General features: G+C 31.2%; 1 protein-coding gene across 2 annotated transcripts; it reads left to right on the forward strand.

The window, feature by feature from the left end:
• The first annotated feature begins 488 nt into the window (after nucleotides 1-488).
• Nucleotides 489-6,995, forward strand: LOC145582367 (nuclear transcription factor Y subunit A-4-like). 2 transcript variants are annotated; one of them, XR_014099868.1, is made up of 5 exons: nucleotides 489-621; nucleotides 1,244-1,515; nucleotides 1,987-2,108; nucleotides 5,412-5,573; nucleotides 6,597-6,995. XR_014099868.1 is itself a non-coding variant. In XM_081639368.1 (5 exons), the coding sequence occupies exons 2-5, from the start codon at nucleotides 1,276-1,278 to the stop codon at nucleotides 6,720-6,722; spliced, it is 630 nt and encodes a 209-aa protein (XP_081495494.1). In that variant the 5' UTR covers nucleotides 489-621; nucleotides 1,244-1,275; the 3' UTR covers nucleotides 6,723-6,995. The 2 variants fall into 2 exon arrangements, 1 of the variants encoding a protein (XP_081495494.1); XM_081639368.1 differs by having other exon boundaries at nucleotides 1,244-1,495.
• Nucleotides 6,996-11,779: the final 4,784 nt, after the last annotated feature.

Consider the following 11,779-nt stretch of genomic DNA (forward strand, 5'->3'; position numbering starts at 1 on the left):
TCCAGTAAAATTAATTTCAGTTCAGTAAAAACAGTAACTTTAAAAAAAGAAATATAATTAAAAATAGTTTCAGTTCAACAAAAATAATTTCAGCTCAGTAAAATTAATTTGAGTTATTCAGTTCAGTAAAATTAAGATGAAATGAACGGGGTCTTACAACACAATTCACATATATGCATACCTTGCTTTTTTCTTTTGAAATATTATGCCAAAAAAAAGTTAAAGCTAAATAGAAAATAAATTATCAAAAATTTGAATGAATAGGTTTTTGTTAGCATCTAATACAACAAACAAAAGCAACCTAAAATAATTTGTAGTCCACAAATTCAACTAATTATTGTCTCACTCCTCCAACGTAAGATGAACGTCATTTCCTCATCCTAGCCACAACACCAATACCCAAAACAGCCGGGACCATACTTTACTAAACCCACCCCACCTTAAATTAGAAATCAAACACCCCAAAAATACAATAAATAATAATATATAAAACAAAAGGTTTTAAATAGTGAAAATAAATCAAGTTTATTCCCTAAATTAAGGTAAAGGTTTCAATGTGGTCTTTGGAACATCAACACACAATCTTAAGGTTTCATCGTTCTTCTTAAGCCGCCGCTCATAGTAGGTTTTCTATATACTCTATTAAGCATCTTAATTTATCTTCATGCTACATGAATTTAATTTATTTTTTGTAGCATAAGATTTGATTTTCATTTTCTTTTATGTATCCATTTTTTGGGTCTAGATTTTACCCAATAGTACATGTTATTTGTCTTTTTTATTTTATTTTATTTGTACTAATAGGAAGAATGGCTTCCATCCATATAGGATGCGGAGTAGTAAATATCGATTAAAACTAATTCTTATTCAAATAAAAACTTTAATATCGATCTTAACTTTTACATAATTTGATGTATATATTTTTACATTACTTTGCCCTTTGGTTCGTTTTTCCTTTCCACTTTACAAGATTTACTACTTGCTTCTTATAAGTATATTTTTTTACTTCGGACTCCAAATGGTGTTGATACATCAAAAGTTTGTTATAACTATTATTCCATTCGTCTTAATTTCTATATGATTATTACTCTTCTTACTAATTATATTTTTGTTTCTCGTTACCTTTAATTACTATACAAGCAACATGACTTATCTTTATTATTGAACATAAATTAATTAGTTTCATTACGAGCTAGGCCAAACAAGCTAATAAGTAGTTTATCATATATTATTGTATTTTCAGGTACTTTATTTCTCAACTAGAACTAGCAAGAAATGAATCAAAAGTCTCAACAACAATACTTTGGCAACAAATCATCAACAAAATCTCATCATCCTCAAGTGATTTGTTGGTCGTCAGATAATTTCTGGCAAGATCCTTCATCATCCTCTGATCTTTCAATAGAATGCAATTCAAATCATCATCACTATAATTATCTTGAAGATTCCAACAACAACCTCAAAGAAGAACAACAATTTCTCATGTCGCCCTTAGGTATATTATTCAAAGATTATGTAAGTTTATTGCTTATATTTGTTATTTTTCTTATATTATTTAATTAATTAATTATTTTTATGTGTATTGTTATAAGTACGTATATTTATCCAAATCAGTGTGTCACATCCTTTCTCTCCAAAAAAATATAAAATGTGTCACATAATCAATCATACATATTTGAATCATATTGTAATCTCAATGATTGATAATAATCCCTTCATTTTAATTAATGTGTCGTTTTCATTTTTATTAGTTTTATTTATTTATTTTGATGATAGATTGCTCTTCTATTATGTATGTATATTGTCGAAAATTGCTTGCATAATTTTATTTGTTAAAATTATCAATTTTAAGAATATGTTTTGAGAAGTAATTTATGATTAATTAGTTCAATCATTAAAATATGTAGTGTAAAAGACACTTGTTTAGTTTAAAAACGGAGTTGCACAATAATACAAAAATGGCTCGATTAATTATGTCATTGGTAGGTAAATATGGTGAGCAACAGAAGCAAGAACAGCATGGTGTTTTTCCAATGGATCATCATCAAATAATACATGATTACAACAAGCCAATCTCTCATCAAACAGGACTTCCTCAACATAATACTGTAAGTAATTGTTTTTATTGTGTACAAATTTTTTGTTTGTAACAAATTACAATTTAAAATTTTTTTGACTAGTGAAAGATAATTGGATGAAACATGTAGGGTGTGCATGGTTATCCTTTGATTTTTATTTTTAATTTTTAATTTTTAATTTTTATATAACATATTATATATAGAAATAACAAAAATCCAATCTAATAGAGGCCACAAGTTTCCTCAATAAATTTTTCATATATTCGAATTTAGACAATATGATAGTTATGATTCACTATTATCTTATTGTTAGGTACAATATTTATAGTACCCTCTTACACGCACTTTCTTATAATTTTCATCCTACACGTGAACGCGATTCAACACCCACTCACTTACTTCCTCCTATATTCATGTGTATAGCATATGGAGAGGAGAATGTTAGACTATCTGGGTAGGATGAACAATTAACTTTATATCCTAATTAAAACTTTTTTTTTAACCTTTGATTGTGAAAGAACTAACTAGTTGTACAAAAAACTCAAAAGTTATAACTAATTCATACATAATTTGTTGTTAGAGAGGCCCAACCAAAGGTTATATTTTTACCCCCTAAAATATATGAAGGCCCACAACCTTTTTTTTTTTTCGACAAGAATAAAGTAAAAGGAGCACCAAAAAAAACCTATCACAAATCCCATCAAAATTCAGGACACCACAATTCCAAGCCGAATGCTCGAGTCGTCCTTGAAGTATGGATGCTTTATGTGTATTCTATCACTCTATGTACATCTTAATTATCTTGCATTGATATATTCAACTTGTAGGTAACATTATAATTTTTTTTCAATGCCAATCAATAGTCAAAACCGTCTCTAGAAGTGTTTGAAGACGGACAAGCATTACTATAAACATTTAGCAATTCTCCGTCAGTTACAAAATTATGTTATAACTTCTTTACCCATGGACTTGTTTGGTAAATGGTTTTTCATTAGTTTTTTGATTGGTTTTTGGCTTTTTCATTTGGTCAAACATCCAAAATTTGTGTTTGGTAAATGGCTTTTTCAACCAGCTGAAAAACTGGCTTTTAAGCCAAAATGAAAAAGCTACTTGGAGTAGCTTTTGGCCTTTTGGCTACCTAAGTTACTAATAACATCCAACAACCAATTTTACCAAACATGTTTTTAGACTAATAAAAAGTCAAACAACCAACAAAAAAGCCAATACAAACAGTCAGTCAAACCAGCCAATCAAATCAGCCGACAGCCAACAGCCAGCAGCCAATTGCCAAACAAGGCCTATATCATCATCATTTTATATAGGGCTTTCTGTCAAAAACTACCTAATAAAATCCATATTTTGCGAGAAACTACCTAACAAAAAAAATATTGTAATAAACTACCTAATAAAGGTAAAATGTTATTAAAAACTACCTAAGAAAAAGGTAAAATGTTGTAAAATACTACTTACACCGAATTTTCACCGTTGATCGACCTCAAAACACTCCCAAAACCACCGCTTTCATTCCCAAAACTAACACAACTTGCTTGATATCGTCTCCACCACATCTAAACCCCCTTTCAACCCCAAAACCACCACCTCTAACCCTAAAAACCACTATCCTGAAGCACTAATCTACCATCACCAACTCAGATTATCCTCCAACCACCCGAAAATAACCTTAACACCTTGAAAGCCAACCCTCATGGTGGTTTTAGGAGTGTTCTAAGGTGGATCAACATCCTAAAATTAAGTCAACGGTGGAATTTCGGTCAAAGGTAGTATATTACAACATTTTATCTTTTATTAGATAGTTTCTTACAATATTTTTTTAATAGGTAGTTTCTCACAAAATTTAGGCTTTATTAGATAGTTTCTCACAAAATTATACATTATATATAATTAAGCAGTAAGATTTTAACATTGTTAAATTAAAACCTTTTGTACTCTTCCAAAACATTTTATGGTGTAGCCAGTAGTATTATAACCATGTACGTTACAACCTCAATTTTTTTGGCTCATTAAGAATGTTCAAAGTGAGCAAATAAATCAAAAGCAAGGTTGAATGTACAAATAATCGATTCTACTTATAAATTCACAAAATTTATGTGATATTCACGACAAGTAGAAGAATAGTCAGTTAGAAACAATGTAATACATGGATCATGGAACCATGGTACGGAGTAGTGTATTTGAATAGTAAAGACAGGGAAAGGAGGGGACTAGGGGAGGGAACATTGATATGCACATGTAAGTTATAATAATTTGAAAATCTGATCTTGATAAACTAATTAACCTGTGAAAGTACATCACTCTATATCTTATAAGTGATCATTTGGTTTTATGATATATAGTACTCCGTATGTCATTGGTGAATTGGTTTTGTAATAGACTAATAGTTTATTTGTGATGCAATTCAAGCCCTCCTCCTCAAGTATCCCAAACCGATTTTAGTAAATTTTACATGGTATTAGAGCATTTTATGGGTTTTTTTTTTTCCCCCTAAAAATCAAGTCTTTAATCAAATTTATAGTTAAGAATTTAGCATTAGGTTTATCATTGATCAATACAATATAATAAAGAGTAATAACATGTGTAAGAAATAATGAAACCTCCTCATATTATACATATGTGAGTTGAATTGTTCTATTAGGCTATTAGCACGAGGAGAGTCATGACACATATCATAATAATCTTGAGGAGTCACTCCAAATTATATTCTTTCTTCTTAGGTAATTCATCCATTTCACGCTCAACAATATTCCCTTACGCTTTGTTTGGATAGGAAACAAGGAAGGAAAGGATGGGGAGGGATAGAAGAGGAAGGGAAGAGAGAAGAAGGGAGGGGGAGGTGAGCTCCATTTTCCCTCCAAATCTCTCCAAATTAAGAGGGATTATGCTTATTAAAGAGAGAGGGAAAATGGATTCCTCCCTCTCCTTTCCCTTCCTACCCCCACTCCTTTACCCAAACAAGAGAGTTTGTCCCCCCTTCCTTTCTTTTCTTTCCATTTCCTTCTATCCAAACAAAATGTTAAAGATTTTGTTTTATATGGGAATTGGAAAGGAATTGATCAGTCCATACATTACTTTCTCTTACTTCATCAGTGTATTTCTTTTTTTCTGATCTTTTCATCCAAGCACAATGTCAAGATCTTAAAGTATTACGAGTACAATTTAACATAGAACTTGAGCTTAATAATACAAATTAACCATTAATTAGGATGATATAAAATGTCTGAATCTATTTGGTAGTCTAGTTAGTTTGCGCTTGGTGTACAACTCCTATCCAAGCCTAGCAATAATTAGCATTATTGAGCAATAATCACAATGCAGGGTTACTATGAGGGAATGCATTCCAACGGAGTACCTCTTCCCGGGGAAGCAGCAAATTATGAGCCCATTTATGTAAATGCAAAGCAATACCATGGCATTATGAGGCGAAGGCAATCCAGAGCTAAAGCCGAGCTAGAAAATAGGGCTGTCAAAACCAGGAAGGTACGTAACCCTTTCGCCCATCTTTATTTGTACTCCGTAATTCAATGACATCTACTAAATTTCACATGAAATATCGAAAATTAAAAGAATAAAAACGAGGACAATTGCATATACCTGTTTTGTCATGAATTAGTTGTCACATTGTTTTAACCTCAAATAATTTAAAATTTTTAAATAAGACTAAACTAATATCCTCTTATTGTCAATAATGTTAATCGAGTAGTATAGAAATCATAGAAATCCAAGCATGGATCATTGCTCTTTTCGAAAATGTGATTACTCTTTTTGCACATTTACTCATTTAGAATTTAGATAGTAATATTAGGTTATGGATAGGATGGGACTCCTGGTTTAATTTGTTTAGAGGATGCCCCAGTTTCTCATGGTAAGAAACAAATTCTGTTTCTCACATGACATTTTCGTAAATAAACCAACAACTTTATTCAACTGTGAAGCCCACAATAATGAAAAAGTTGTTGATTTATTCACGAAAATGCCCCCATGAGAAACAAATTTTGTTTCTCACCATGAGAAACAGGGAATTTCCCATTTTTTTTTATTCAGTCATTAATTTGATCCATAGGTATAGGCAGTAATATTTCATGTAGGATACCCTTGGTATAGACAATAATATTACATACAAGTATTTCATGAAAGTTTTAAGAGTGGCCATGCATAAACATCTTATTATTTCTAGGTAAAGATAAGAAGAAGAGATAACATTAAAAAACCCTTATCATGAGGGGAAATACATACATTGTTTAGTCCTCCTACATATAAAAAACTGAAATAGTGTTATAGAACAGGGTCTAATTTAGTTTACCACAAAATGAGTTTTAAATACATAATAAAAGTAAAATCAATTGGCCTAGCATGCATTGGTAAATAGTAATATGCAAAATAACTCACTAGCTAGATTTGGTATAAGCTGCGCTACCATACATTCTATCCATCATCTGAGCATGTCCAAGCATAACATATAGGCATAATAATAATAAGGCCAGGGAAAATGTGAATATGCAGCCATATCTTCATGAATCGCGGCATCTACACGCGTTGAGAAGACAAAGAGGCAGTGGTGGTCGTTTCCTTAACACAAAGCAATCCGATGGCCCCACGTCTTCCAATTCCAGCAATCAATCCTCCTAGCTAGCTCATCTTTGGGACATGCAACAACACTTCTAGCTACCGATCGAGTGAGCTTGTATTTCTTATATTTTCGATCTTTCGAGGGGAAAACAAAGGCTTTTGTGTATATATTAATTAACCAAGAGGAACTACCCATAATTTGCTTTCAGAGCTTTTATTTTCTACTTTCTTATGGTAACTTTCCTTATACAATCCCATTCCCCATTCACCCAAAAAAAGATATGTATCTTTTTTTTTTTTTTTTTGATTGCCATAAACAGTAAAAACATTACTCTTTACATTATCACATCATCACATATCATGCATTGATGCATAAGGTTTCAGTATTGTATGTTTTGGTTGTTGAATGTTGATCAAGAAGTATGGTTGTTACCTTCAGTGGCGGATCCAGGATTTTTAATTAGGGGTAGCATTGAGCAATTGAATAATAAGGGAGAAAAACACGTACGGTATATTATCGTTAATTAGCCTTTAAATTTTAAACATTTATTTTAGTAGTTAAATTTTTATTTTGCAAATATGGAATAATTTATATTTTAGTTATCAATATAATACAATGATTAAAATAAAAGTATTCTATATGCTCAATAAATTACCTTTCTATGTATTTGGTATCCATCATTCACAAGTTTAAAAGCTACTTTATATATGATAATTTATACTAGTATATACAATAACTTAATAACTTTTCTTAATTGCTTTACTCATTTAAAACTAAATTATAAATAAATAAAAGAGCAACAAACTGGGATGAATTTCATCAAATGAACTCAAAAGAAAAAAAAAAAAGTATGATTGGTATCATCTACTATGGTGATTAAAAAATAATTAAAGTATGAGTATATCATATAAGTAATATATAAAGCAAAACTTTTAGGCATGCCACGAGACAGCGACACTTGGCGTTCTAATTTTTCGCCAAGTGTCGTGCCACGTTAGATAGATTTAAATAGACTTCATAAGATAAAAAAAAGTTAGTTTAAAATTCAAGGATAAAATTGTTAGTTTAGAGTTTCATTTTCGATAAAATACTAATATTTTAGATGTACAAGTTGAATTATAATTTTATTCAAAAAATTATTAGATTATAATTCTAAAAAATTATCGTATAAATTTATTTTTTATATCATAATATTTTTTTGTAGTGAAGGAAGTAATTGAAAGCGTAAAACATCCATTTATTATATATTTTAATCGGTTAAAATAATATACTTCACAATCTAATAGAGTTTTGTTAATGTGTAAACCTGACAATTAGGGTCGGGTCATGAGTCATGAGTCATCTCGGATTGGTTCACTTCAGGTTACGAGTCAAGAAATGTTCAACCCTTACCCAAAGTTTTGGGTTCGGGTCAACCCAACAGGCTTTGAACATTTATTTTATTTAATTTATTTTTTGTTAGTTTTTTTTTATATTTTTTCTAATGTATTAAATCGAACATTTCCACCAATATTATTATTAGTCATAATTTGACATAAAGATTAAAAATTTATCTTAAAATTCAATAAATAAAAACCCCGGGCATCACACGGGGCACAAAACTAGTTTATTTATAATTTTAAAATCATAAATTTTATTACTTGATTTTTCATAAATTAAATGAAAGATTTCAAAAAAAAAAGAATTTGTTTTTTTTTTTTTGAACGCATAATTAATTCTGCTCACATAAATTAGAAGTAGAAAGTTCATAAGCAAAAGTTTGGAAGGAAAAAAAAAAAAAAAACAAGACAACCTAAGAGACCGGTTGTTAGATACAACTGGTCTCTTTTACTATAAAATTGAAAGCAAAGAAAATTGGTGGTATGGGCCTTACGGGGTACAGTGAATATGCTATGGGCCTATTGGCTGATCAAAGAGACCGCCTATGCATAATAACAGGTTTCTTTGATCAACACTATATTTTTTTTTCCCTCTCCCAGGGGTAGCACATCCTAGGTCCGCCAGTGGTACTTACCTTTGCTACGATTGTACGTTCATGAGTATAAAACACATTAATGGATGATATTTTAATACTTTCGTAACAAGTGTTTCACTAATTAATTTCCTTGTATCACGATTTAAATTGAAATCTCACTACATAAATGTCTTAGTATAGGCTTCACTATATTAATTAACTATATATTGATATATTTTACACTTTTCTTACTTCGGTGTTGCAAAAAAATTTACGAGTAGTGGAAAGAGATCAAGAAAACACATCTCAAGTTTTATTTGAGGTTAGCCCTTCCCACTAAGCTAAGAGCATCTTTAACAATGAATAAATAAAATTATTTGTGTTACTATTGAAATAAAATAATATAAAAAAAATTATGGAATGATGAATAGTGGCATGAACAAATGTGAATGATTTAGAAAACCAAACCATTTGTGAAAATTATTTGTGAAAATTATTTATTTGACAAAACTTTACTTTTATTGATTATTTTAATGATATATATTGTATTTTAATTTTTAAGAAAAGATAAATTGAAGGTGGGGTAGGTGAATAGTAATATGAACAATATTGTTTTTTGATTCATTGTTAAGAGGAGAATGTTGGAAATTATTTGTTTCATTTATGTATATGAGAGAGAAAGTATTTTTTTTATGAATTGCAAAAATAATTTTAGTTCAGTAAAATTAATTTAAGTTAAGTAAAAATAATTTAAGTTCAGTGAATATAATTTTGTTTCAGTAAAAATAATTTCAGTTCAGCAAAAATAAGGTGAAGTGAACAGGGTCTTACAATAAATTCAATAAGATATTGATATATGATTATATGTACATGATCTATAAAATACTAACAATATGTCGTTATACATGGTCATCATCATATGGACGTTGAATAATTAACTCAAATAGTCACATGCAATAAGAAGCAATCCTTGTAATAATATACTACATCCGTTACATATTATTTGCAACGATTAGACATTTTTCCTCTCTACTTTATGTCAAATCGTTGCAAATAATATAATAAACTTATGATTTTATTCTTGTTATTATTAGTTTTATGGTTTTGGTATGTTTGGTGGTAAAGTTAGGCAAGGAAAGGCAGTATCCGTAAACCTACTAAAGTACAGTAATATTTTCAATCCTCGGACGCTTTTGCAATTCTTTCTATGGAAGCTCCTAATGTACATGAAGCGGAAGTGGGCGCCCATTGTCCCGGGCAAATATTCGGTCAAGATGGGTTACACAATGCTCATACAACAACACTCCCCTCAACCAGTTGACCCTTTTTGGAAAACTCTTTGGTCCTTTCCCTTACAACCAAAATGGAAACTATTCTTATGGAAGTTACTTCATAACGGTTTAGCATTGAAGTCGAAACTTCCCTGTCGAGGGGTCCCAATTCAAGATGTGTCCTGTGACCTTTGCGGTGCATCGACTGAGGATTTTAAACATTTGTTTAGGGAGTGCAGAATTGCAAGAGCAGCATGGAGGGGTGGTGTAGGGAATTATTTCAAACATCCCACACTTGAGCCCTACTGTGATCATACACTTAAGCATGGTGGCGTCCAAAGGGAAGGAAGCTAGAGCAAAAGAGTCGCCAACAAGTTTTAGGAACTTGTAAACCGTTCACAGGGTGAAGGTTACACCCCTTCACGATCCATGAGGTCGCTAACTCCATAGTGGTCTGGAACCATGACTGGATGTTCGGGGATGAAGGTACAAATCCAACCTAAAAGAGATTGAACCTGCCCTAAATAGGCTTCTACTTTATTCTTCTCATATTCATGTGCGTTTTCTGACTAACATACAATCAATATACTAACCCTAAACCTGTAATCTATGTTGGTTGAATATTAATGCACAAACAAATCTAGTATTGGCGATCACTTGAATTAAAATCACATTAGCCTAAATAAAATTATTAGTTATCTTATTAAGTGTGATTTCAAGTACAAATTCCCTTTAAACCTGCAAGAGAGGGCGTGATCAAGCAATAACAATAATAACAAGCAACATAATAATATATTGACACAACAAATCATCATCATCATAATAATATTCTCATCAAAGCATAATAATAGCAAGATCCTAGGCATGATACTAACATGATTAATAACAAATCCTAGCATGTCACTAAGCAATAAAAATCTAAGTTTTAGCCTTAACATGATACTAACATGATAGAAGAAAATAGGAAGCAACCAAAGCATGATACTAGAAAGCAACAAATAACATCCTAACATGATATTAGGAATTAAAATAAGGTCTAAGCATGCTTTCTAAAGATAAATAGCAATAAAACAACTTACTTTGTTGCCTCGTATCTCTTTCTATCAAAACAATATTAAATCAAACAATTAATTTAAATAATTGAAATAGGGATTTGGGACCAAGCCCTCAGAAATTATCAACCTTTCACGTCTAGGGCGAAGGCAACTTCGAGCTTGGCTAGGTGTGTCTAGAACTTGTGAATGCGGTATTGTGTTGTAAAAAGGCTAGGCTAGAAAAGCATGAGGGAGAAAGAATAAGCTATTGCTTAAGAGAGAGAAGAGAAAGATGATTGTTGGTGATCTTAAAAATGGGGAATAAAACCTTATTTGTAATACCCCTCATGATTGCTTTAAAGGGATTTGATATACTACTCATATCAATAAGGTGCATCTTCCTTTTAGGGAGCTCATTTTCCAAGATACTCCACAGTTAAGCATGCTTGGCTGGAGCTCGGCACATTTTGTCCTCACTCATGCGCACCCCGGAAAAACTTCCCAGGAGGTCACCCATCCCAAGATTACTCCCAGCCAAGCACGCTTAACTGTGGAGTATCTTAGCATATGAGCTCCCTAAAAGAAATATGCATCTTATTGGTATGAGTAGTATATTGAACTCCTTTTAAAGCAATCATGAGGGGTATTACACTATTTATAGAGAAAATAGTCCCGAAACGATCAGAAAAGATCGAATTTGATCCGGAGTAAAACTACTTCCATCGCGGCGCGATGCGATGAAGCCGTCGTTTGGCGATGGTGCTGAAAAGATAAAAAAATGCTATACGAAATCCTTTTCCTCATTTAATTAAGTAATTAGACTCCGTATTTATCATAATTAAAACCAGATTTAATCT

The sequence above is a fragment of the Chenopodium album genome, chromosome 15 (genome assembly GCF_948465745.1).
Source record: "Chenopodium album chromosome 15, dcCheAlbu1.1, whole genome shotgun sequence".
Classification (NCBI taxonomy): Eukaryota; Viridiplantae; Streptophyta; class Magnoliopsida; order Caryophyllales; family Amaranthaceae; genus Chenopodium; species Chenopodium album.

What these genes read in the sequence shown, in the direction of transcription:
- LOC145582367 (XM_081639368.1), top strand. Translation starts at nt 1,276, where the DNA reads ATGAATCAAAAGTCTCAACAACAATACTTTGGCAACAAATCATCAACA. An exon ending in ATTTCTCATGTCGCCCTTAG is followed by an intron (nt 1,496 to 1,986) that starts GTATATTATTCA and finishes TGTCATTGGTAG; the next exon opens with GTAAATATGGTGAGCAACAG. An exon ending in GACTTCCTCAACATAATACT is followed by an intron (nt 2,109 to 5,411) that starts GTAAGTAATTGT and finishes ATCACAATGCAG; the next exon opens with GGTTACTATGAGGGAATGCA.